Source organism: Lonchura striata, chromosome 3 (assembly GCF_046129695.1).
Source record: "Lonchura striata isolate bLonStr1 chromosome 3, bLonStr1.mat, whole genome shotgun sequence".
Classification (NCBI taxonomy): Eukaryota; Metazoa; Chordata; class Aves; order Passeriformes; family Estrildidae; genus Lonchura; species Lonchura striata.
This window is the reverse complement of record NC_134605.1, coordinates 63367794-63390399: the sequence shown is the minus strand read 5'-3', so window position 1 is coordinate 63390399 and position 22606 is coordinate 63367794. Positions and strand designations below refer to the sequence as shown.

The following is a 22606-nucleotide window of genomic DNA, read 5'->3' as shown; positions in this document are numbered from 1 at the left end:
TAGTGACTGAACAGCTAAGAGGACAATACAGCCAGAAGAATAGGATTAACCTAACAGAAAACAATGGGAAATGAAGCAGAAGTGCGAGTAAAAGCTGAGTGAGGCCAGTAAGAAATGTTTCCAAACCATACCTTTCATCTTAGTTTCAGCTGTAGTCTTCTTTTCATCACTCTTTTTCTTCTCTTTTATCTCTAAAAATAGAAATTGAAGTTCAGCTGGCTATTTTACACAGAAACAAACAACCATGTATGTATGTATGTATGTATGTATGTGTGCATGTATATATGTATGTATAAATGTATTTGGGATGGGGCATCCACTAACTGCAATATGTTCAAGATTTGATAAGCTGGTCACTTATTGCCAGCAGCTCAGAAGTACAGCTTAATACCCAGAAAGTGAATGTGGTGCTAAGGATAAATCTGGAACAAACATGCACACCAGATTATTCCTTAAATATTAATTCAAGGAACTATGCCCATTAACCTGGTGTAACTAAGGTGTAACTAAGAGTTTATTGTGGTGACTCTATAGCCATTCTCCTGCACTGCTTCTTTTTGGTTTCTTAAATTTCTGGTGCTAGGTGATGCATGAAAAGAATTTGTAAGCCCAATGTCTTACAACAAGATTCTCTTTAATCTGAGACCATTTCTATCTTTGAACTTGTAGCATTTTGCATGCCTCTGGGGCCCAGACAAAACCACATGAAATCTGCCTTAATTTGCATAGCAAGGTTCAGAGCTGTATGCATCTTGGAAACCACAAGCTGAGGCATTGAGCTTTGTGAAGTGAAGCTTCGTATGGAAGATGTACAGGAAGTGGCAGGAATGTTTACTGCAAATAACCTAAGCAATGATGATGGCATCCCTGACTGCAGAATATTCACTGCCAAATCATTCCACCAATTAATCCCATTAACAAAATTTTCTTCCATCAAGCTCTCAAGTTGCATTATTCAGTGTCCAGGCATCTCTGAGCTATCTATATTTGTTATGAAATTTCTGGGGGATGATTACATAGACTCATTAAAGGACTGTAGCCCCTATTTCCCAATTTCACTGCCTAATGCAAGATAAGCACTCTTGCTCAAGTCTGAGAAACACAGTCATTGAGCTTACATTCACATCTCATCTCCATCTAGCCCCAGTGGTGCTCCTCACAGCTACTAATGAAAGAAATTTCTGTAAATGAGAATGATAGACTTGGTGAATGGGTATTATGGAAAGAGTTATTTATGACTTAAGGAAGTAATCCCATTTCTTGAATAAATTTATTTCCTCTCAATTTGAACAGCTCACATTTAGAATGTCATATATTAAGTGTATATTTAACACTAGCAAAACTTGTTATTTCTGAAGCAGTAAATGTAGTGGGCTCTATGCAGATATGTACACAGCTAAATTAAGAGGCAGAGCAAATAATTAAATAGGAATTTAGGCAGGTCTTTTGCACTGTAAAATATGAACCCCATCTGTTAATTGAAAGCCCTTACTTTTTTAGCTAGGAATAGTTACAGAGCTACAAAGGGCCAACTGCATAAAGAGGGATCCTAATATGCACAAATTGTGGGTTACACAAGGAAACATAAAGTGATTTGGAAGATTTGACATAGACCACAATATGAAATTCAAATGCATTTATTGTAATTGCTACTCTTTCTTAATTAACAGGATTTTTTCACCAGTCCTGAGCCACATTTCATGGACAGGGTAAGACAAGTACAAAAAGACCTCACCTTTAAAAGCCTGCAATACATTTACAAGAATGAAATAGGGATATATGCAGCCGGAAGATTACATGACAGAATCAGTCAGCAAGGCCAGTAATGGACTTTTCATTTAGTCAAGTTTTTTTCTGTTAAGTCTTATATTTAATGTAGCATAAGAAGTAGTCTAGTGAACATGAGTATTATGAATTAAAGCAGTGATGTGCTACTGAATGGGACATTCAGGTAAAAAATGAATTCCTTGGTGAAAAATAAAAAGAAGCCATATAGAATAATTTTCTTGCAAAGTGACTGGATTGAACAGAACAGACCTTGAAGCAAAGTAACCTCTGAGATGTAATTATTTATTTTTTAATAAGGGATGAAGGACCAAGGCCAGTAGAAATCCAAGTAAGATTCAGCAAATACCAAGAAATGGGGTGTTTCAATCTGAATTTCCTCCACGCATCTTGACAACACCTTTTCTTTGTGTTATTCTCTTAGGAGAGCAGCTAATTCTTGGACAATGGTGGGAGGGGAGATAACAGAAGCACGTTAACAATGTGGCCCTTCAAATCAGGCCTGGTAAGACCAGTGTGCTGCTCTGCCAGTGCTGAGTGGAATCTAAATTTAGGATGCACATGAGTTGCGGGGCATAGTGTCACAGGAATGCTGCACAGGAACTGGAGGAAGAAGGTGCTCTTAGAGCTTCGTTACCATACTGCTCCAGATGGTCCATGTTCTTATGGAAAGTCTGATTCTGGGAGGAATTGTCAGCTCATCCTATCCTGTCTGAGAAACTGAGGTAAGCAGGGAAGTAAAATATAGCCACAGATTCCTTCTGGTGGAGAGGTATGCATATAGCAAACACTAACTAGTGGGACTGAATGCCAGAAGTTTGGAGATATTTGGGTTCACATTAGCTTTCTAAAGTTCAGATCCTTATATGAGGCTTATCTGCATTTATCCTGACCCTCTTGTCAGGAAACCTCAGGAGGAAAGCTCCTGTGAGAGGCTTTGGATATTTCTTGCCTAACTGTGAAACACTACAACAACTTTTCTTGCCTACAGATTCTAGTCCTGGCAGAACTCAGGAGAAGCAGAGACACATGTATGCTCACTGACATACAAAATAAAACAAAACAAACATTAAATCAGCTTTTCCTGAGAAACCATAATTCAGATTGAACATAGTGACTTCATTTAGGATAAGACCTCATTTCATTTTTGTCCAAGAAGCTCAGTACACCTTAAGCTGTCATTGGCATAATTTTAAAATACCATTCAAGCAAAACACAAACTGCCTTTTACAATTTTTTTTCCTTATTAATTTTGAGGGGATTATAGTTCCTCTTTGTTTTACTTGGTGATTGAAATCCTTTCTCTGCTGGACTCAATAAAAGTTTTGCTGTTGATTTCAGTGAGAGTTGGATACCTTTTTAAATATTAGAATAAATCATTACATCTCAGTTTTTGATGATATTTCTTTTCATTCCGCTTGGCCTGTTGCTTAGGGTAGAGACTGACAATGACTGGTCAGTTGCACTTTTGGGTCTAAATAATTTAACATACAGTCACAAAAATAGGACCCCCTAAGAGTTACAAAACTTTTATAAACAATGCAAGGAGATAGTTCTGTTTAGTTTAGTATGTAATGGAAACTCATACCTTTAAGATTAAATCTAAATTTCAGGTAAAAATTGACCTTAGCTGTCTCTTTGAAAAAGAATCATCTCTTTCTGGGGTAAGAGAGTCCTTGTTGGTCTGGTTACTTTCTCTATGAGAAATAATTCTGCCTTGATTCAGCCAAACTACTGAAAGGCCAAGAAAGATCAAAGAAATCTAAATAGTATTAATCTGAAGTTCCATAATTCTTAGCATTGCTTCTGTTCACACAGGAACACAAAGTGCATGCACACATGCACATATGTGCTCTCTCTAAATTACGGGTGAGTGCTTAGTACAAAATGAAGTGCATTTATTTGCAAAACTCTGTTTAAATGACACAACCACTTTTTTCTGCAGAAAAAGGAAATACAATTCCTTTTCATATTGAGCAAATGAAAGACTCTTGGGGCACACTGTCCACTGGAGATATAGAACATCCTGAAGGCCTAGGCAATCTCTCCAGCTCAACTCTGCTTTTTTGGAATCCACTTCAGTGTTTTCAAATCCCAATCTGAAACACTATTTGGAAGCTTGAAGATTACTTATGTAGGTATTTTTGAGGTCTACAGAATCTATGCAATAGAAATATCATGCTTGAAATTCCTAATGCTTTCATGTTACCTACATAAATGTTTCTTATTTCTTCCTGTAGTGATTGTAGACTCCTTTTTTATGGCTCTGTTTCATTAAGCACCAGAAGTCTTTGTTAATAGCATGGGCCATATGTTGCCCTCACTAAACAGCACAGTGTGGAGCAAAGGAATAAAACCACAAGAGAGATGAAGCCAGAGTAGGCACAGCAAGTCAAAAAAGAGGCCAGGACAACTTCCATAACAAGACCAGCAACAGAAACGCTACTGGACAATGGTCTATGGTAAATATGATGGAAATATGATTATGATGAATACTTAAATTCCCAGAGCAGCACTTATTTTTTTATGGTGCAACCCTGACTAGTGAGAGCCAAAACAACACAGCTAAAGTAGCTTGGCTAGCCTTCTACCACCTTGTGACTGACATTCCTACTGGACAACAGGAATGAATGTTAGAAACAATTCTGTTACTAGCGCTGGGAAGGGTTTTGCTGATACTTTTTATGCAGCATGCTTTTGGGCAAGCATGTGTGAGCTTTAATAATGGGATGATGAGGTTATGAAGGACCTCTTTGTAAGAGTTTCCATTTTCTTTCCAAAGAAACATGGAAGTTCTCCCTTTGAGAGCCCAGATTAACTTAATTCCAGTAAGTGCTTTCCATTTGCAGGTGCACCATATGCAAAAGACTACTGTTTTTATATAACTTTTAAAAAACACTATGAAAGTTAAAATAATGTTCTGAGGCATTTGTTTGTGTTTTATTGGGTAAACTTCGGTGTGTATTTATTTTCAAATGCATACTCAAACATTTTAAATTGTATTATTATAAATGATGAGAAAATATAATGAAATATCTAATCAAAATATATATATCCTTATACATATTTTTTCTAACACTAATAAGCTTTTTTCTCATGTCTGTTTAACTTTTCATAGTTTACAATAGAATAGAAGCAGTACACAAGAGCCTCATGTCATTAAGGAAAATGTCAAGGGCTTTCTGAAACAGTGAAATTTAGGATTTTTTCATTTTTGCTAAATCATTAGAATTTACTGCTTAAATGACTAATTTAAATCATTTAATAGTTAAGTTTGAAACCCTGTTCATATTATTTCAAAGATTTTACTCTCTTCAGTACAGACTCATGGAGATATAAGACCCATATTTCTCAAAAAACTTGTGCTGTTAATACAGCAATGCATTAAAGCTAACTAAACCACTCATCTGTTAACCTAGATTAAACCTAACCCATTGTACTATGATATTTCTAATATAAATATTTTTCTTTTTTTCTGTTTTTATTCGCCCATGGATTAAAATTTATCAGAAAAATGAAATTTCATCCACAATTCATGTCATTATTATTAAGAATATTCTAAATGGGGAGAAATTTTCAAAATTGTGCCTTTTTTAAGGTTCTGTTGTGTCTTGAATCATGATCTCTCACTAAAAGGATTTTTTTAAAGGTAATTGATTCTATAGTATAGAAGAAAAACAGTTTTTTTATAGAACAATCCATGTACAGAAGAGAAGGTAGACATTGACAGACTGTACAGAAGCAGATTGATTTGTACAAGATTTATACACTCCTGTTCATCATGGGAGCTTTGTCAAAATTTGTATTGACCAGTAATTTAGATATTCTTGGTTATATCCCCTAATGTTCATGAACAGAGATATAGGCTAGAAATTATTCTTAAGACTGTCACATAGTTTACATTCTGTATAGCAACACAGATGCAATTGCCAATTTAACCTCCACAGGAGTTTTGTGGGAAGTTAAACACATTTCACAGCAACTCGCTTTACTACATTCTGTAAAATTTGTAATTAGGGGATTCAATGACCTAGAGAAAATACTTTTTGTCCTCATAGATCCTCTGAAGATGTTATAGATTTCTTTTTCTCCTAACTTAATATCACAGATAACATCAAGATGACAAGGAATGGTGTACTTCAGTCAAGGAAGGGGGGATATTTCAGAGCTTGTAATGATTCATTAACAGATCAGAATGGTTATGTTGATGACTCTTCCATGATAAACTCTCTCCCACTCAAAGATAGAGGAACAGACTTTTAGGGCAATATAACTTGGAAAATCATTCTCAGATACAATGCTGTTCAAAAGTTTTCTGTCATAGAGTGCTCTTCAAAGTGGCAAAAAGCATAGGTCTGCTTGAGATCATATATCATATGCATTAAGGTTCTTTCCACCATGAGAAGGATTTTGATACATGCTTCTCAAAAAGATGCTGTGATTTTGTGAGAAGGCAAAGACATGCTGTTCTGGAACAATTCACATGAAGATTCACTGATAACTAGCTAAGCCTGGTTAATAGCAGATCTTAGTTTTTACACAAAGTTATCAAGTTATTAAGTTATTACATGTTATTAAGTTGCACTAAGTCTTTACACTTTGTCTAACTGCAGTCTTCCTGAGTGATTACCCTGGCATGGCAGAGAGGGAAACATGGGAGGACTATCAGAAAGGAAAGTCCTTTTCACGTGAATGTGGCAATGGAGGAAGGTAAAAGCTGTGTGAGCCAAACCAAAATTCAAGGCCTAAGAAGGAGAATCACAGAGAAGCAGTATACACTGCAGGGAAGTTTTGGTGATGTCAGTGAATAACAAAATAAAATAAATCTAGAGTTAAAAGTGGTGTGGCAGACTACAGCCAAGGAAGAAGAAGGATATTAAAGTCAAAGTTCAGATAGCCGTGGAGAACTGATCTGTTCAAATTACTGGTGGCACCAGTGTCCTGACATGGCAGCATGAGTGTCAGCCAAGCTGAGAACACTGCTTCCAAGTACTTGTGAAAGCTCCATAAAAAGATAAAGAATTTAAAATTAGTTCTTTAGTTCCTAGTTTACCAAACAAGGTTTCCAAACTTGAAATACAAGTAGATGTTATATATCAATGCCTTTATCTTCACAAATTACTTTACCTTCTTTCTCTTGTTCACTTTTGCAGGATCTTATATTTTGTTTTATTATTCTCTGCTGCTTGTGATCTGAAAATTCAAACTCTTCATTGAAGTTTTAAGGTAAGATCTTTGAAAAAGCCAACCAACCATGAAATAGGAAAGCAATGATCTGTTCTTTTCATTCTGACCAGATTAGTACAAAGTATTTTGCTTTTTGACCAGGAGATATCTGAAAATTTCAACTCATACACACACTTCAATGCACTTTACTGCTTACTACTAGAATCTAGTGTACAAATTGAGTCTATCTTAAATAATTACCCCCTTTCCAAAAGATTTACTGAGGAGCTGAGGTAAGACAAAAAGGCAATAACAATGGGAGAAAATGTGAGATTTAATATATAATAACAATATGCTCTTTTTCTATGGCCTCAAGACTTCAGGACATTGGATACTATGCAGGAAAAGCATTCCATTTGAAGATATCAAATACTCTAAAAACTTTAGAGGTATGTGGCACATATACACCACTATTTCACTACTACACTTATCAGAAAACAAGAATGGTCCAAGATTACCTAAGGCAGCAGGGGCAAAATAGAGTGATACTTAAAACCTGTCAATCTAGAAAAAGAGTAAGATCCTTTCAGCCTTCACCAGCTGCATCATTACGTGTATAATATCAGAATATCACTGAGTTGGAAAGCCTAGGGTGTAAGTAGATTGGTTTCATAAATTTTCTGTGTGATAAATGTTCTGTTACTTCCTACAGTTTTATCTTTTTTCAGAGCTGGTGTCTTCTGTCAAAGGCTAAGCCAGTCTTTGATGTTATATAAAGTATATTTTTCAATTAAAAATTGCTTCTGTCTGTTCTCTGTTCTGACAACTTATGATACTATTTCCAACTATATTTATAAAAAGAATCTTTTGTTTCAATCTGTCCCTTCTCCTGCTCAGTGATATTTAGTGATGTACCAGTCATAAAGGTATCTAAGCACTACGAAGTCACATGCAGATGTATCTTCAGCTATTTTAAAGATTTAAATTTGCCTGCCTACTTCTCTTTTTTCCCTTTTGACATTTTGCCAAATATTCTTATAAATTAAGTTCTTTTTTCCCCTCTAGGGCTGAAATAAAGTTTCAGGGTTTAGGGTTCCTCAAGGCACTGTGGCATATTTTCTCATATATGGAAAACACAGAATAGTACAACATAACAGCTTTTCATAATAATATTTTACAAGTAATTCTGCCTTCTTAATATCCTTCAAATCTCTTGCATGAAAAGTATTGTATTCTAGTGACTGGCCTTGAGCCTTAAAGGCAATTTAGTTATATGGTTCTGAGCAGATAATGTCCCTAAAATTTCTTTGCCAAATGGGTGTCTAATTTACTGTACCAATTACCTGAATTGTATGCATAAATGAGCTAATGAAACACACAAATATGTAACTGGTCATTAATAGTCATTTCTATGTGCAATTGCAGTAATTGCATGCTCCTCGTGATTTTGAAAATCAAGAATCTAATGTTAATTTGACGCTAGTTCATCCTGTGTAACAGTTATATTTAAAAATTAAGTTTATCTTTTAGCAAATGTGTCAGCCTTATTAATTTTTACTTTTTTCCTTTATGGTTAATTGATGGATAATGGAGTTTAACATTGCAGGGACTTGTTTCTGCTGATAAGCAGGGTTCAGACATTTTCCTAAAGTAAGCAAGAGTGCAAATCTATTTCTATACTGTCTCGAAATAACCACAATTTTATACTCCTTTAAACAGCATGTTTAAAAAGAAATAATCATTTGAGATATGAGATTTTTGGGAAAAGACATAATAAGTCTCATAATTATTTTTATCCAAATATTCTTATTAACAACATTCACATTACAGAAATATCTAATTAATGAAACACTTTGTTTCAGTCATGGGTCCTGACAAAACCTAAGTCTCATTTTCTGTTTTCAAATGCAGGAAATCTTGTAGCTCTTGTTACTTACTCTCTGCCACCCCATCTGTTCTTCACGTAGTCTGCAATTACTTTCTGGGTAACATATAACTAAAACCTCTATGAGAAATATTAGCAAGTGCCATGGCATGACTGAAGGACTCAAGTATCATATGAAAACTGCTACATAATTACACTAAAAGACTTAGATGTTTTGTACTATTAAATTGTATGGTGTAAAGACCAAGAACATATATTGCAGTTGTAGTTCTAAGTCATCAGACATAGTTAATTTTAAAATTAAAATGAGTATTTCAATCGCTTTACTGTAATGATCAGACTATAAACAATATAATTTAATTGTGAGGATTATGTTTTAATCTTCTGAACATAAAATCTGACTTTGTATTTGTCTTTCAGTGGTTTTAACAATGGAGTTGATAAATGCAGAGCCATAAATATTACATTAATTATTACAAGTAAGGCACAGAAAAATTACTGAATAACAATAGCTGAAAGAATTATCTAAAGTATATTAAGAGGATAATGTTGATTATGTTTATAGTTAGATAGCAAGTTATGGCTGAATGCCATTCAAAGCATTTTACATATTAGGCCTCAATCCCATAATCTGTTTCACTCAGGATATCCCCCAAGCCATCTGTGACACTACTATAAGGAACATTTAAGTTTTGTCATGCATATGTCACTGTGTCATTCCTGTCCCAGGCCTAGTAATGTGATAATTTTTGTAATATAGGTTATATTTACAAAAAAAAAAAAAAAAGTAAAAACCCCTATTAGAACAAACAGTAAAGTTAATAAGTAGAAGCCAATAAAACTAGAAAATCTCAAACTTGCCTTCAATAGCTGCTGGTTTCTTTCTTGGACTGTGTTCTAGAAGAAGACGAGGTGGTGCGAATTCCTTATGTGCTGCACCTAAGAATACAGATTATAAAGCATAGAAAATATATTCACTAATAGGCTGGGCAGTTTCCCTGGGAGGCTGAGCTCCCTTCAAAATGGTTAATGTTAAAAATATTACAGTGTGCATAAAAGCTAGTATCTTTCAGACACCAGATGATGGAAATGTATTTCTCAAAAATAATTTATTTTCAAGAATCACATTTGAAACCAGTGAAGTCCAAATGACTCAAGCATATACTGAAATGCTGTAGTTCTGTTTTTCTTCCTTAGACTCAAAAGATAATAATAATACTATAATAACAAGGTGGCATACTCATGATGTCTTTTCTACAGCAAAATCTTATTTTCTTCTGTCAAACAAATGATCTTCAGTTGCTCCCTAAAGTCCACTTAATTAGCTCCTAGAAATACCAGTAAAAATTATGATGTTCCTCATCCTTAAGGCTTATTCTTAATTAGCCAATACCAACCAGGTCATGCATTGCAAACACTGATGAGGTTCCGATTCCAGCTGCTGACTGAAACACCTCTACTCTCTGAGTATTCAGATGGGACTTTCTGTACTGTCTTAGCCTATGTGCAGATATCTTGTTTTGTACAAAACACTTTTCATTTCTCCACAGATTCACAAGCATATTTAATATACTCTTATATTACTTATGCTTATTTTCTAGTTTATGACATATTTGCAATCTCCTTATTTCCTTTTATTTCATGGGCATTTAGTCTCAATAGCTATCCTTTCACTGTCATTTAGAAAGTGCATTTTTTTGTGACCTGAGAAATAAAATTAAGTAGTTAAATATAATATTGATTCAATCATATGCACCAGCATACATTCACTACACCAGAGTCCACATGCAAACAGACTGTTAAAGCTCAGCTGCAGCTTCACATCAGAAACTCAAAGCCATGCCTCATGCTTGATGATAGACTCAGAAAAGAAAGAAAGGTTTTAATGGGCCTTGGAAACTGCAGCATCTTACTACTTAGCCCTCTCATGCATGAGAAAAACATCACCTTGAAGGCAGGAGTGGGATTTGAGCATCGTGGAGTTAATGTTATTGTATCTCATCAACATATGTACAATTGAAGACACATAATTTGCAAGCATGTAATTCAGTTCATCCAGTAATTTGTATAAAATATTAAACATAGAGCTGTTCAAACTTGACATGTGCCTGAGTCACTGATGAAATGTTAACACATTGATAAAACCAATGTATTGAAGGTGCATTTTCCATGTATTTCCTGTCTTGGCAATAAACTCAAGTGGATATTTACCAATATTATCACATAATAACTATAGCTTTAAAATTAATGTTAGGCAAAATTCCAGAATCCAGATATTTAGCCGTGATTTTCCAAATGCTTTATGTCTGAAAAAAAAAAAAATCTTGAAGTTGCAAACTGAACTAATGAGTTGCTGATAACCTTTATTGGCAACCAGAATAGAAAAGTTATATTCATAACCATGTCAACACACAGAAACTGGAACAATTTAATTTCTAGTTCAGAATGAAAATAAAAAAACAACATAGCAATTAATTAAGAATGGGTAATCTTATTTGTCCTTCTACATTTGATCAAAGTCCTAGAATAAACATTATAGGATTTTTTCCCCTTTTTTATTCACTGATTTTTTTTCCCTTTCCAGAACTACATGTCATATTCCCCAGTTAGAAAAAGTGGTAATTTTTATAACTTGGACAAAAACTTTGTGTGAAAAAGGATAAAGGGCAGTGGCTCAGAATGTTGAGTAGATGAGTAATGATGAAGGATAGTCAATAATTTGGACTGCAGAGTGGTGTCTGCAGTGTGGGGCAATGATCTAACTCCTCTAGGTCAAATTGTAGGCTGGCCCCATTATCTCCCTGTGCTTTGCTGTGACAGCAGTTTTCTAATGATAGCACCAGCATGCACATAATGCCAGTATGATACCACTTATTGCTAATGACTTGTCAAGTTCTATTTTATAGCTTTACAAGTTTTAAGCAAATAATTTATTTCATGCAAATTGACCACATGATCTAATATGAGGAGTGTTTTAAGTTTAAGTTTCACAGATCAAAAACTTTCCCTTAGGCCAAAATGTTTGTTCTGAGCAGGTTCCTATCCACTCTGATAAAAGGCTTCTTTAATGTTTCCATGTCTTATTAAATGTCTCTCTATTCACTTTGATGGGAATGTAAAGGACAGTAAATGAATAAATATTTTATCATTCTTTTGATGAAATATGTTAAAGGGGATAACCTAAGTCAATTTTCTTTTCTTTTCCTTCTCTCTTCTTTAAGTTATAAAGCGCAAGTGGTTTTCTGTAGTACAGACAAATGATAAATAGAAATGAGGAATTGGCTTCAACAGATCAGACCATTCGTATTAATGATGTCTACTATCTTGACTCTGGCAGTGGACAGTTGGACACATATCAATGATGTAAATGAGAGGAAGTTATCCAGATAACCACTGTTATTACTGGGCATACACTTACCTCACAGCTTTAAAAATGCAGCCACAAAAAGCATTGCATAGTTATAACATAGTTATTTCCATCATAGCCTTCATTTTACTGCTACTAGATAAGCCACTAAGGTTAATTTAAGCTTCTTAAAAAAAAAAAATAAAGTAAGTTTTGATTTATCCAAAAGATATAATTGCAAGCACAAAAATGTCCATGAGTTTCTATGCCAGTCTGACCCTAGATTTGACCCACAACATGTCTATGTGTCATCTGTCCATGCAGTTGTGCTATAAATATCTCCTTCATATATGGTGTCATGAAAAGCTGACAACAAATTGCATCTGATGAAAACTGAAAGACTGAAATATTTTGGATTTAAGCTCATGGGAATGAACTCACCAGGAGAAAAAGTGACACATTAAGGCACGACTACCTTCTTCCACAGCCTGAATGGAAAGAAATAGGCTGCAAGGGTGAGTATAAGGTTTAGGACTCTAACTAGTAACACAAATACTTCATTGAAAATGATCTACAGCCCTCAAGCTCTGGGAAACTTCTGTCATCACTGTATCAAATTGTCTGAAAGAAATTAATCCTGGCTTGGTTTATTAATATTTTAGATTGTTTTATTGCATGATAAGGAATACAAGACAAACTTTAATTACCTTACTTTTCCTCAGTCTAGGAAATATCTTTCTATGTGTGTCAAAATGTCATATTTGAATATTGTGTATAAATTGATTTCTTATGATAATATCAAATTATGTGAGTTTTCTGTCTTTCCTGATCTTCTGAGTTCAACTTGTCTGCAGTGACCTTAATAAAGTGTCTAAATATATCTTTCTAGATACAAAGATAAAATATGTATAAAATTTATTATTATTATTATTATTATTATTATTATTATTATTATTATTACTGCTATTGGCATTGTTATTGTTATTATTATTATTTCAGACTGGTGAATATTCCAATTGGATATGGAAAGAAATAATGCCATCACAGAGTTCAATATGTGGAAATGCCATTCCTATGACTGTTCATTTCCTCATATCCGTACACCAGTTCCTTGAACAGGAATCCTATGGTACAACAGCACCAATACCTCATTACAGTTTCTCAGTGCAGTAAAATGTCTTCAGATAAATCTCGTTCTGCTTGGATATGACATCATTCTCTAGTGATGGCAAAAATAATTCAAATAAAGTACTTGTCTTTGCAGAGACACTTGTTATGAAAAGTAAATTCCAATCAGATGTTTAAAGAGGGAAGACTGCCAAATATGCTTTTAGAGGACTGAAAATGTAATGGAGTCCAACCCTTTTGCCCAGGCTTCTTGTTTTGAGGTGGAAGTTGCTACAAGTTAAAGGTGAGTCTCTCCCCAGCTTTCCGTCATTACTCTCCAGACATTAGGTTGTGATGTGTCTGGGGAAGGGTTTCTCGCTTAGTATGTGTGCATGAAAGGACCAAACTGTTTTTTCACTAAGAAAGAACAGCTGAGGATCAAGAGGTGAGATTATGTAATTGTACAGAATAATGCAAATGCTCGTTTTCTGGAATATATTACTTGAAATAAAATACTTATGCCCCATATAGGTATTCTTTCCTAAGGAGCACACTGTAACAAGGATTTCATGTACACTGGCAATTAAATGAGGCCTGGGAACATTACTGGGCTCTGGAATTCAGATATACATATCCTGCGACATGTTTTTGGATAGCCTCTGACAATGACTTGTGCCAAACAGTGTGTCAAAAAATTCTTTGGCTCAGTTCAGGAACTGGTAGGGGCCAGGGACCACTACCAATAGCCAGCTGAGATACATCCAACCCATCTTGACCTTTAGGAAGTGTACTGGATGTGGAGCTCTCTATGAGAGAAAAAATCACATTGAGAGAGAGAACAGTTGAGTTTGATTTAGTAATCTAGATGTGGCCACATAACAAAATTACATCAACTGGGAAAAAACATGCTAAACAGGATTTTAATTACCTACTTGAAACAGAATTTTTGGCAGGGGAGGATGGAATTAATGGATAATAAAATGAGACTTTTAAGAAAGTATATTTTAGTAGCCAACATATCTTTCAGTTTTTTAATTGCACTCAGGAGGTGTCTCTTTATTAAATGTTTAATTGCCCAGCATTAAGTGAAAGTCTGATTTTGCATAAAGTTGATGCTACTACTTAAGAAAAACGTATGCTACAGTATATGCAGTGATTACCAGTAGCAATGCAATCTTTTAAATTTTAGTATTGTCCCGCTGACTGTCAGTCTGTTTCTTTTATAATGCATAAGAAAATAAGAAAAGGAGAGATTACATGGGTAATGACAAACCTATCTAGCTATGTTCCACTATATCTATGTATATGAAATCCATTATCAACGACACAAATAATTTTGGAACTCTACACAGAGTCTAACTTACGAGTAAAGAACATTATTGTGAGGTACTCCCTCAACACACGGGCAATGAAACCAGGCCTATGCAAATAACAGTCTAACAACCTTGAGAGTCCATCCATCTCTTAAGCTGAAAGCAAGGATGTATAGATTAAAATTGAGGATGTAGGAAGGAAGGATGCAGACTGATATTCTAAATGCTCTTTTGAAAGGAATGAAGGGAAATTATTAAATTTCTCAAGGCACCAAACAATAAGTAGCAGCAACTTGATAGACTTCTATCTTTTATGCATAAAGATTTGAGTTCATCCTTTGTTGTTGATGATGGATTCCTATATATGTTTTTATGTAGTAATAATACAATATATGCTATATACATGAGCACGTATGAACATATAAATACATATCAATATTTATTTAGAATGAATCAGAGAAAGGTTAGGGTTTGAGGGATCTTAAAGATCATCTATTTCCAAATTCCTTCATTTGTTTCATGATGTTTCTGAAGAGATAATACTTGCTTTGGCAATTATACTGGTGTGACAATCATTGTTGCAGACTCCTGGAGGTTGTGTGAACAGCAGTTGCAGTGTTTTCACTCAGACACCAAATCCAATTAAAGTCACAGCTGGGAATTAGTTTGATATATTTTTTCTTTTCCTGTGTATTTGTATCTCACACAATGCAAGTGTGCATAATAAATGTACAAATGAGGTAGGCAAGAGAGGCATGGTTAGAGCTATTCTGGGTTTTTTTTTCCCATTTTAAGTTAAAGCAGGTGGTATGGGTCTAGAAATGCATACAATGAATTTTAGCTGCATGACAGAGTTTTCAGTTTAATCTATTTACAAAAATATATCTGTGCCAACTCCCTTACATGGTTACCACAAAATACTTCTTTAGCTCAATTTGTGAAAAATGTTCTAATTTTTATGCTCAGAAGATTGAAGTCATTAAGGAGTTAAGAGCTAACCATTAACAGTTTTGTCATTATACATTAAGTAAGAGGTCACACAGCCTTTCCTGACATTAAAATAAAATTGAATTGGAAAAATTGAAAATTGAATTTGCTGCCTCCACTTCCTCCCATTATTTATCATGGGCAGTTAGCAGGTAAAAATAAACCTACATGTTATGTCTAGAAATATCAAAAGATGGATCTCAAAGAACTAAGTACCAAGACGGTGGAAGTTATGTATTATTGTGTGGTAATGATGGGTTATTATACACATAGTGTAGTACAAAAGGTCTGTAAAGACAGATTATAAAATGAAAAGACATATTCAGTCTTTCTCTCTCTCCTCAAATAACCTTTAATAAATTGGTATCATATAGTGACTCCTAGCATAATTAACATGAATATTAGGAGTTGGCATAGATGGTTTTTTTCACAATATGAAATATCCAATTAAAACATAAAACACTGCAACTAAATACTTGCAGCTAAAAATTAAACAGAACAGCTGTTATGATGAAAAGTAATAGACATGTGAGCACTGCTTAATAATTATGTTCTTTGCATTTGGTTTATCTGTGCATATCATTGTTTCAGTCATCCTTAGTCCAGCTACATCTAGGAAACATTCAGTCTTCAAGTCAGAAAAGCTATAAGTGATTGCTGCAAGAATGATAATACTTTATGTTGTCTTCAAGAAAAGATGCATATGCCAGTTTTTATGAAACAAAAATGGCCTAACATGGATAAAATAAAATTACAGATAAAATCACAAATTTTGATAATCTCTGACAACTACAGATACTTGTGGATAATAAACATATTTAATATAGGAATCACTGGAAGTCAAACTAAATGCAAGTATCTCTGCCCCCAAACCACAAAGTTTTTCATATCTCTGAGTCTTTTTGCTAGAATGAGACAAACAAGGATTATATTACCTGTCTTGTCTATACTTGACAATCACTTAAGACAGTTAATCCATAGGCATTTTTCAGAAGTTACAATTTCAGTTATGCAGTTGGAAGTTAGAGGGAAAAGAACTGAGAGGTTTTATTTGATCAAATATCAGAGGACAGCCCAAAGGTGCAGAGGTATGGGCTCCTAAATCCTGCGTATTCACTTCCATTGAAGCTAAGTTTCATGGCTGTAGTTATGAGAAATACTGAAAAAAACCCTGTAATACTGGAGATAATTTTAAACCAATAAAGCTTTGGTAGCACCTGATTCTTCTTTCCCTTTAGTTTTGCCAGGGAAGATGTTCTATCCTTTAAAGAAGTTATTTTTAGAACAAAGGGTCCTGGGCTTCATTGTCATGAGTTTTAACCCTTATGTTCAAGGCATCCTCCATGATTTTTGGGTAAATTACTTAACTAACCATGTCTTTCCATTCAACATATAAATGGATCTAACAGAAATTTAAAAAAAATAATAATTTAACAATTTAAGCACACAGTAACTAAAAATTCCAAATCTTAAATTCCATGAAAGTGGAAGCTCTAAAGGCTGAGCTTTTTTTCTGATGCAAAAATTGTTTAGGTTTATTTTGTTTGAATCATTTGGATACAGAATATCTCCAACATTTATTCAAGAAAATATTTCTCTCTCTGTTTCTTCTTTTCCCATTTCACTCACTCCCAAAACACTATAGCAGCTGGAATGCATTTTTTTCCTAGTGGCACCACTGTTTCCTTGATTGCATCAACAGCTGCTCCTGATAATATAATTCAGAATTTTACAGAAAACTTGTAATTTCAAGTCTTCAATTGAACAAAATTCTTACTTGCACATTTGCAGCATATTTCTTGAATGTATGTAGGCTGTCTCACTACCAGACATTTAAAAGTTAACTTTAAGACAGTTATATCTAGATAAGTCACCCAAGGGATCCATTTATAGTCAATGGAGAGAAATTGGTACCTTCAAAGGGTGATTCATCTTTTCTATCTTAGGCATCTTTCTTAGGATGAGATTGGCCTCTGGAGGCCTCCATTTCATACCACTGGCTATAAAGACAGCTAAAGGTTAAAGCTGGGCAATTAACTTTTGGGTATCTAAGTGAGGTGCAATGAATTGCAAACATTTTATTTTACAGTTGTCCATAAAGATGATGCTTCCTGCCACCAAAATATTCCAGGACAAAAAGAGCCATGCATGTGTTGGTAACACATTGCTCCCCAAAAATTATATGTTCACCAAAAATTATATGAATGAATCTCAGATCCAGGGATCCAGGAATTATTTTGTTTTTAAGTCTAACTAAAAAAAAAGCCAAAAAAATTTTAAAAAAAATTGTTTAGGTATAATGTGTATGGGCATTGAAGATCTTTTGAAATCTCTGTTATTTACTTTGTCAGATAATACTGGGTGTATTGAAGGACAAAATGAAACAATAGGAAGGAAAGTGAATTGTCAGAGGGAAGAAAAGAAGTTCCTGAAGAAATAAAAATAAAACAGTTTTGACTCATTATAGATATATAAGTTACATGTCTTTTTGTGAGGGCAGATACATGCAGGAAGAAAACTGACATCAAAAGAAAGATGCACCTGAAGAAAGAACGGTGAAAGGAATGGATCTGAAACAGTTTACAGTCCCAGTGGCTGCAGATGAGATGCATTAAGTAGGTGGGCATAAAACAAGGCAGGGAGAGCATGTGTTGCTGAGACCAAAGCTGAACACTCTTCTGACTACTGCATTTCATGTTCTCAGACCAGAAGAGGTGAGGAATTCTTGCTAAGCTGAAATGCTTCATGATGGAATGTATCTTGTCAAAGTATTTGTAGATCCTATCTATGCTCTTTTTATCTGTGTGATATGGTAAACTGGTACCATTACTCTCACTGAAAGTGAGCCTTCTCATTTTCCAGCAGAGACAGCATAGAATTCTATACTGGGATGAGAATAGTAACTTCTAGTTTCATAATAGAGATATAAGTTTTTAATTTTTAACAAAAAATGTAGGAGAAAACTGAAAGCCCTTCAAAACTCATTTTTTCATTCTTCATGATGTTTCAGTGTATTCAACATCAGGAGGTGTTTAAAGGCACATTGCATAGATGTCAGCTATTTTCCTTGTCATTAAAGTTGAGAGAGATTCAATATATGGTGGCTAACATCCCTAAGAATTTTCAAAATTATATTCTAAAGATAACAAATTCATTAGCTCACTTATAATTTTAGAGTTATATAACCTGGTCTTATAAATCTGACTGAAGAAGATTATGGGTTATCATGCTCCATGAAAGGCAAATGTTCACTTGCAACGCATGTAGGATTCCTGCTTTACTGAAATGGTTGGAATTTAAGATGCCATTAGCCAACTTGTTTAGTTTAAGCAACTCTACAATGGTGCCTTACCTCCAATTTACTCTGACAACCTCCCTGTATTCGTTCCAAGTGGCATGACCCTACTTCCATCTCCTGTGTATTTTCTGCTTACACTTGAGTAATGATAGGAGTTCATCCATGCAAGTCTCTTGCCTTCTTTGGTTTCTTCTTCATTGGGGTGCATCATTCTTGAGCCTGGAGGAAGTGATCTTCGAATTTCAACCAGGTCTCTTGGACCCCTCTTCCCAGAGAATCTGTTGCCATGGGATTCTTCCAAGATCCCTAAAGAGGCTAAGGTCATCTGTCCTGAAATCCATGGTTGCAATCTTACCTGTTGCCCTGCTTCTTCCCTTCCCATTGCTGAACTCCACAATCTCACTGTCACTGCAGCCAAGGCAGCCCCACAACCTTCACATCCCTGACAAGGCCTTCCCTGTTTGTCACTATGAGGCAACAACCACACCATTCCTTGTGGGATCCTCCACTGCCTCTGTCAGGAAGCTGTCAGCAATTTGCAGGAGCTTCCTGGACTGCTTCTGCCTCATTGTGTTACTTCTCCAGTAGATACCAGGGTAGTTACCTCCCAAGAATCTGTGCCGGTGACTTTGAGGCTGCTTCAAGCTGCCTGTAGAATGCCTCCCTTTTTTAACTTACTTTTTGATCTATTATGACAATGAGTCATTAAATACAATTACTATTTTACAAAGTCCCTTGCTAAACTTATTTTTATGCTTTAAATAGGAAGCTATTTGTTTATTATTAGCTGTTTAGGAAGGGTGTTTTGGCATCTAACTTTTGCCTTTATTTTCTAAATAGGTTACTTCTCAAAACTAAAGTAGTTGAGTCTTTGATGATCCTCCATTGAAATCACCCTTCATTTGAAACTTGTTTACTGAACTATGTGAAATGTTTTTAATACTAAATAGTAGTAATAAACATAATGCAATTGTGAGAATAATTTTGTTACTCTAATTTCTCTGCCTTTACAGCTTAAATTTTTGTTTCCATTAAAATCAAAAATTTAGATTCATTTCCATCAGCAAAGGTTTGTGGCTTTCTTTTGTATCTCATAATTTTGACCCTCAGAATGCCTTGCAGTGAACTATTAAAGAAAGACAGCTATTCCTTTCTGCAGAAGCAGAATGCCACACATTCCCTTTGTAGCTGTTTCCAAGGGAGTGAGTAGTTTGAAATTTTTTGGCCAAGTTACAATGAAGTGCCATAGGAGTGTTGACAGATGCAGGTTCATGTGCCAGCATCTGGCTCTGATTCACAGTGGGATGATATAAACTGGGAATAATGAGTAGTTGTTTTGTGTCTGTGGGATGGTATCAGGATTGTATGCTGATAACATCCCCTTTGGGAGAACAATGTCATTTCAGAGTTTGATAAAATAGACAGGTTTTGGGGTGGGGGGGGACAGTCATAGACAAGAATCCTGTTAAAACGGGATCAGTGGATGTCCTCTCATATTTTCTCATAGCTGAATAGAAGTTTAAAGAGGCAATATTTAACTCTAAATGACAGATAATGTTTATTGTAAGAAGTGTACTTTAATAAATTAGTTAGAAAACTTTCTAATAACTCAAAGTTAATTTTCATTTTCTCATACATGTATGTAAAATTATTGTTCATGAATTCTTTCCTTTCAAACTCTTTGAAAAGTATTGAAAACTCTCCTAGGATATTACTAGAGAAATAAATAGTACTTTAATTCAATCATTGCCATTTATGCCATCCCCAGAAACAAATGGCTTGGCAAAGGTTTCATAATGTGAGCAGATTATTGATAAACTGATGGACAACTTACTGTCATCTCTGAAGAAGAATCCAGATGAGTCTTTTCAAATTTTAGGGTACAATATTTCCCTCAGCAGATAGTAAAAAAATAAAAAGTTTAAAAAATAATACTAGAAACATCTCACTGCCTCCCATATTTTTTTTTAGTATTTCTCTTAAACAAATATCTGGCTTGCTTGTTTTCTACTACTTGGGACAGGGCTATTGAGTAGCTCGCACCAGAAATCATCTCTCCATAGGAAAAAAAAATTAATATTCCTTTAGCATTTATCCTCAAATTTGAAAGCCCATAACTCAGTTGAAAATTTTTCATGCTGAATTTCTTCAAATAGCAAGCTAATAACATGCTTCCTTTTTTATTATGACTGATTTTTATTTATTTTTCTAATTGCACTTCATTAAATATATCCCCAGGGAAACTATGTACCAAAGTTGTCTCCATGTAAATGTAATGTAACAAGTTGAAATGTTACTCCCTGTCATTGAAATATCCACAACACATCCTCGTCTAATCAAGTAGGAGTGACACTTAAAAATAGTTCAAGAGCCTAAAGCGTTTTGCTATCTGAACAGTGGAGGGCAAGTGTTTAGTTCCAGTGCTACAGCCCACCCATGGCAAATACAGGCATTTTTACTTTCAAGTTTAGTCTTTATTGTTCTAGGGGTTCTTTTTTGGTTTGTTGGTTGGTTGGTTGGTTGGTTGGTTGGTTGGTTGGGGTTTTTTTCACAGTAATATAGTCCATGATCTTTCAATATTGATGTACTTTTATACCAGTATCGCCAAATTTTTCGGATATTAAATGGCAAGTATCGTACTGATAGTCTTGAAAAGCCTCTTGCCATATTGTGTAATAACAGTAGTCCCTTCTCTTTAATAGAATATTTCTTGACAATGGAGAAGAAGTAAACTTTGGAAGAAAATTTTAGACATGAAGGATTTTCTGTCTACACTTTCCAGGACCAAGCAGTCTGTAAGATTTGCCATGGATACTCATCACAATTTGCCTTAATTTCTTAATTTCTTGACTCTTCATGTTTGTGGGTGGGGCAGGGGGAGTGGGGGTAGGTGTGTGTTTATGAGCATATGTGCAAAAGTTGAGACTTCAATAATTATATTATTGAGAAGGTGGGATGACTCTTTTACCCTATGGGATACTCTCTTTCAATGTACACGTGCCAGAAATCCTGATGAATTTCTCCAAGTCATATATTTTTTTCAACAGTATAAGATAAGTAAAATTGTCTACAACACACTGGTTTTCATATTGGCTTTGGGACTGGCTTTGAGACCCTGGCATGGGAATACACAGTAAACATAAGGATAAGTTGATGAAAGGAACTGATATGGCCACATTCCCTTGCAGTCTAGCTGTTATTGGACACAGCTGTGTAGTGGTACAAGCTCCATAGGGCAATCATGTGCTTCAGTGCTAAGGTTTTAGAAAGACTAAATTGTGATTAATACCACATCTGTGTTCCCATTGTCTTTGTTGTGAATTAAGCAACTGTAAAGATCATCCAGTAGTGAGTTGGGTGCACTGTGAAATGCAAGTGGTTGAACCAAAACCAGAACAGAGTAAAGCTATGCATGCAAAATAAACTTCTAAGTGTAAGAAGACAAGTGTTGTCTACTTGTGATGTGATTTTGTTTTCTTTATTAAAAAGAAAACAAAATTACATCACAAGTAGACAACATGACTGTGAGAAAAAAGTACATTTCATGACTAAATAACAAAGACATGCTTATCACTCCTAATTCAGCATGCACAACAATATGCTGAGCTGCCATGCAGAAAGACAGACGTGCAAGAATCCAGTTTTAGAAGTTGCAAGACAAAAAAGGCATTTCATCAGAACAGCTCCTTGATTTGCCAGACTAGTGACTGGCAAGCATT

At 34.9% G+C, this 22606-nt stretch overlaps 1 protein-coding gene and 1 long non-coding RNA gene across 16 annotated transcripts in view; one reads left to right on the top strand and one right to left on the bottom strand.

The window, feature by feature from the left end:
- TRDN (triadin) overlaps positions 1 to 22606 on the bottom strand; it is a 227942-nt gene that overhangs the window by 117484 nt on the left and 87852 nt on the right. For all 15 annotated transcript variants that reach the window (XM_077782243.1, XM_077782247.1, XM_077782240.1 and 12 more), the window contains 2 exons: positions 9698 to 9775; positions 132 to 191 (listed from right to left, as the gene is read on the bottom strand). In XM_077782243.1, coding sequence (XP_077638369.1) covers positions 132 to 191; positions 9698 to 9775 — 138 coding nt within the window. The remainder of the gene's footprint in view (positions 1 to 131; positions 192 to 9697; positions 9776 to 22606) is intronic.
- On the top strand, positions 12653 to 21618 carry LOC116183416 (uncharacterized). Its single transcript, XR_004148045.2, has 3 exons — positions 12653 to 12697; positions 13447 to 13593; positions 21590 to 21618. It is a non-coding gene; the product is annotated as an uncharacterized LOC116183416 (long non-coding RNA).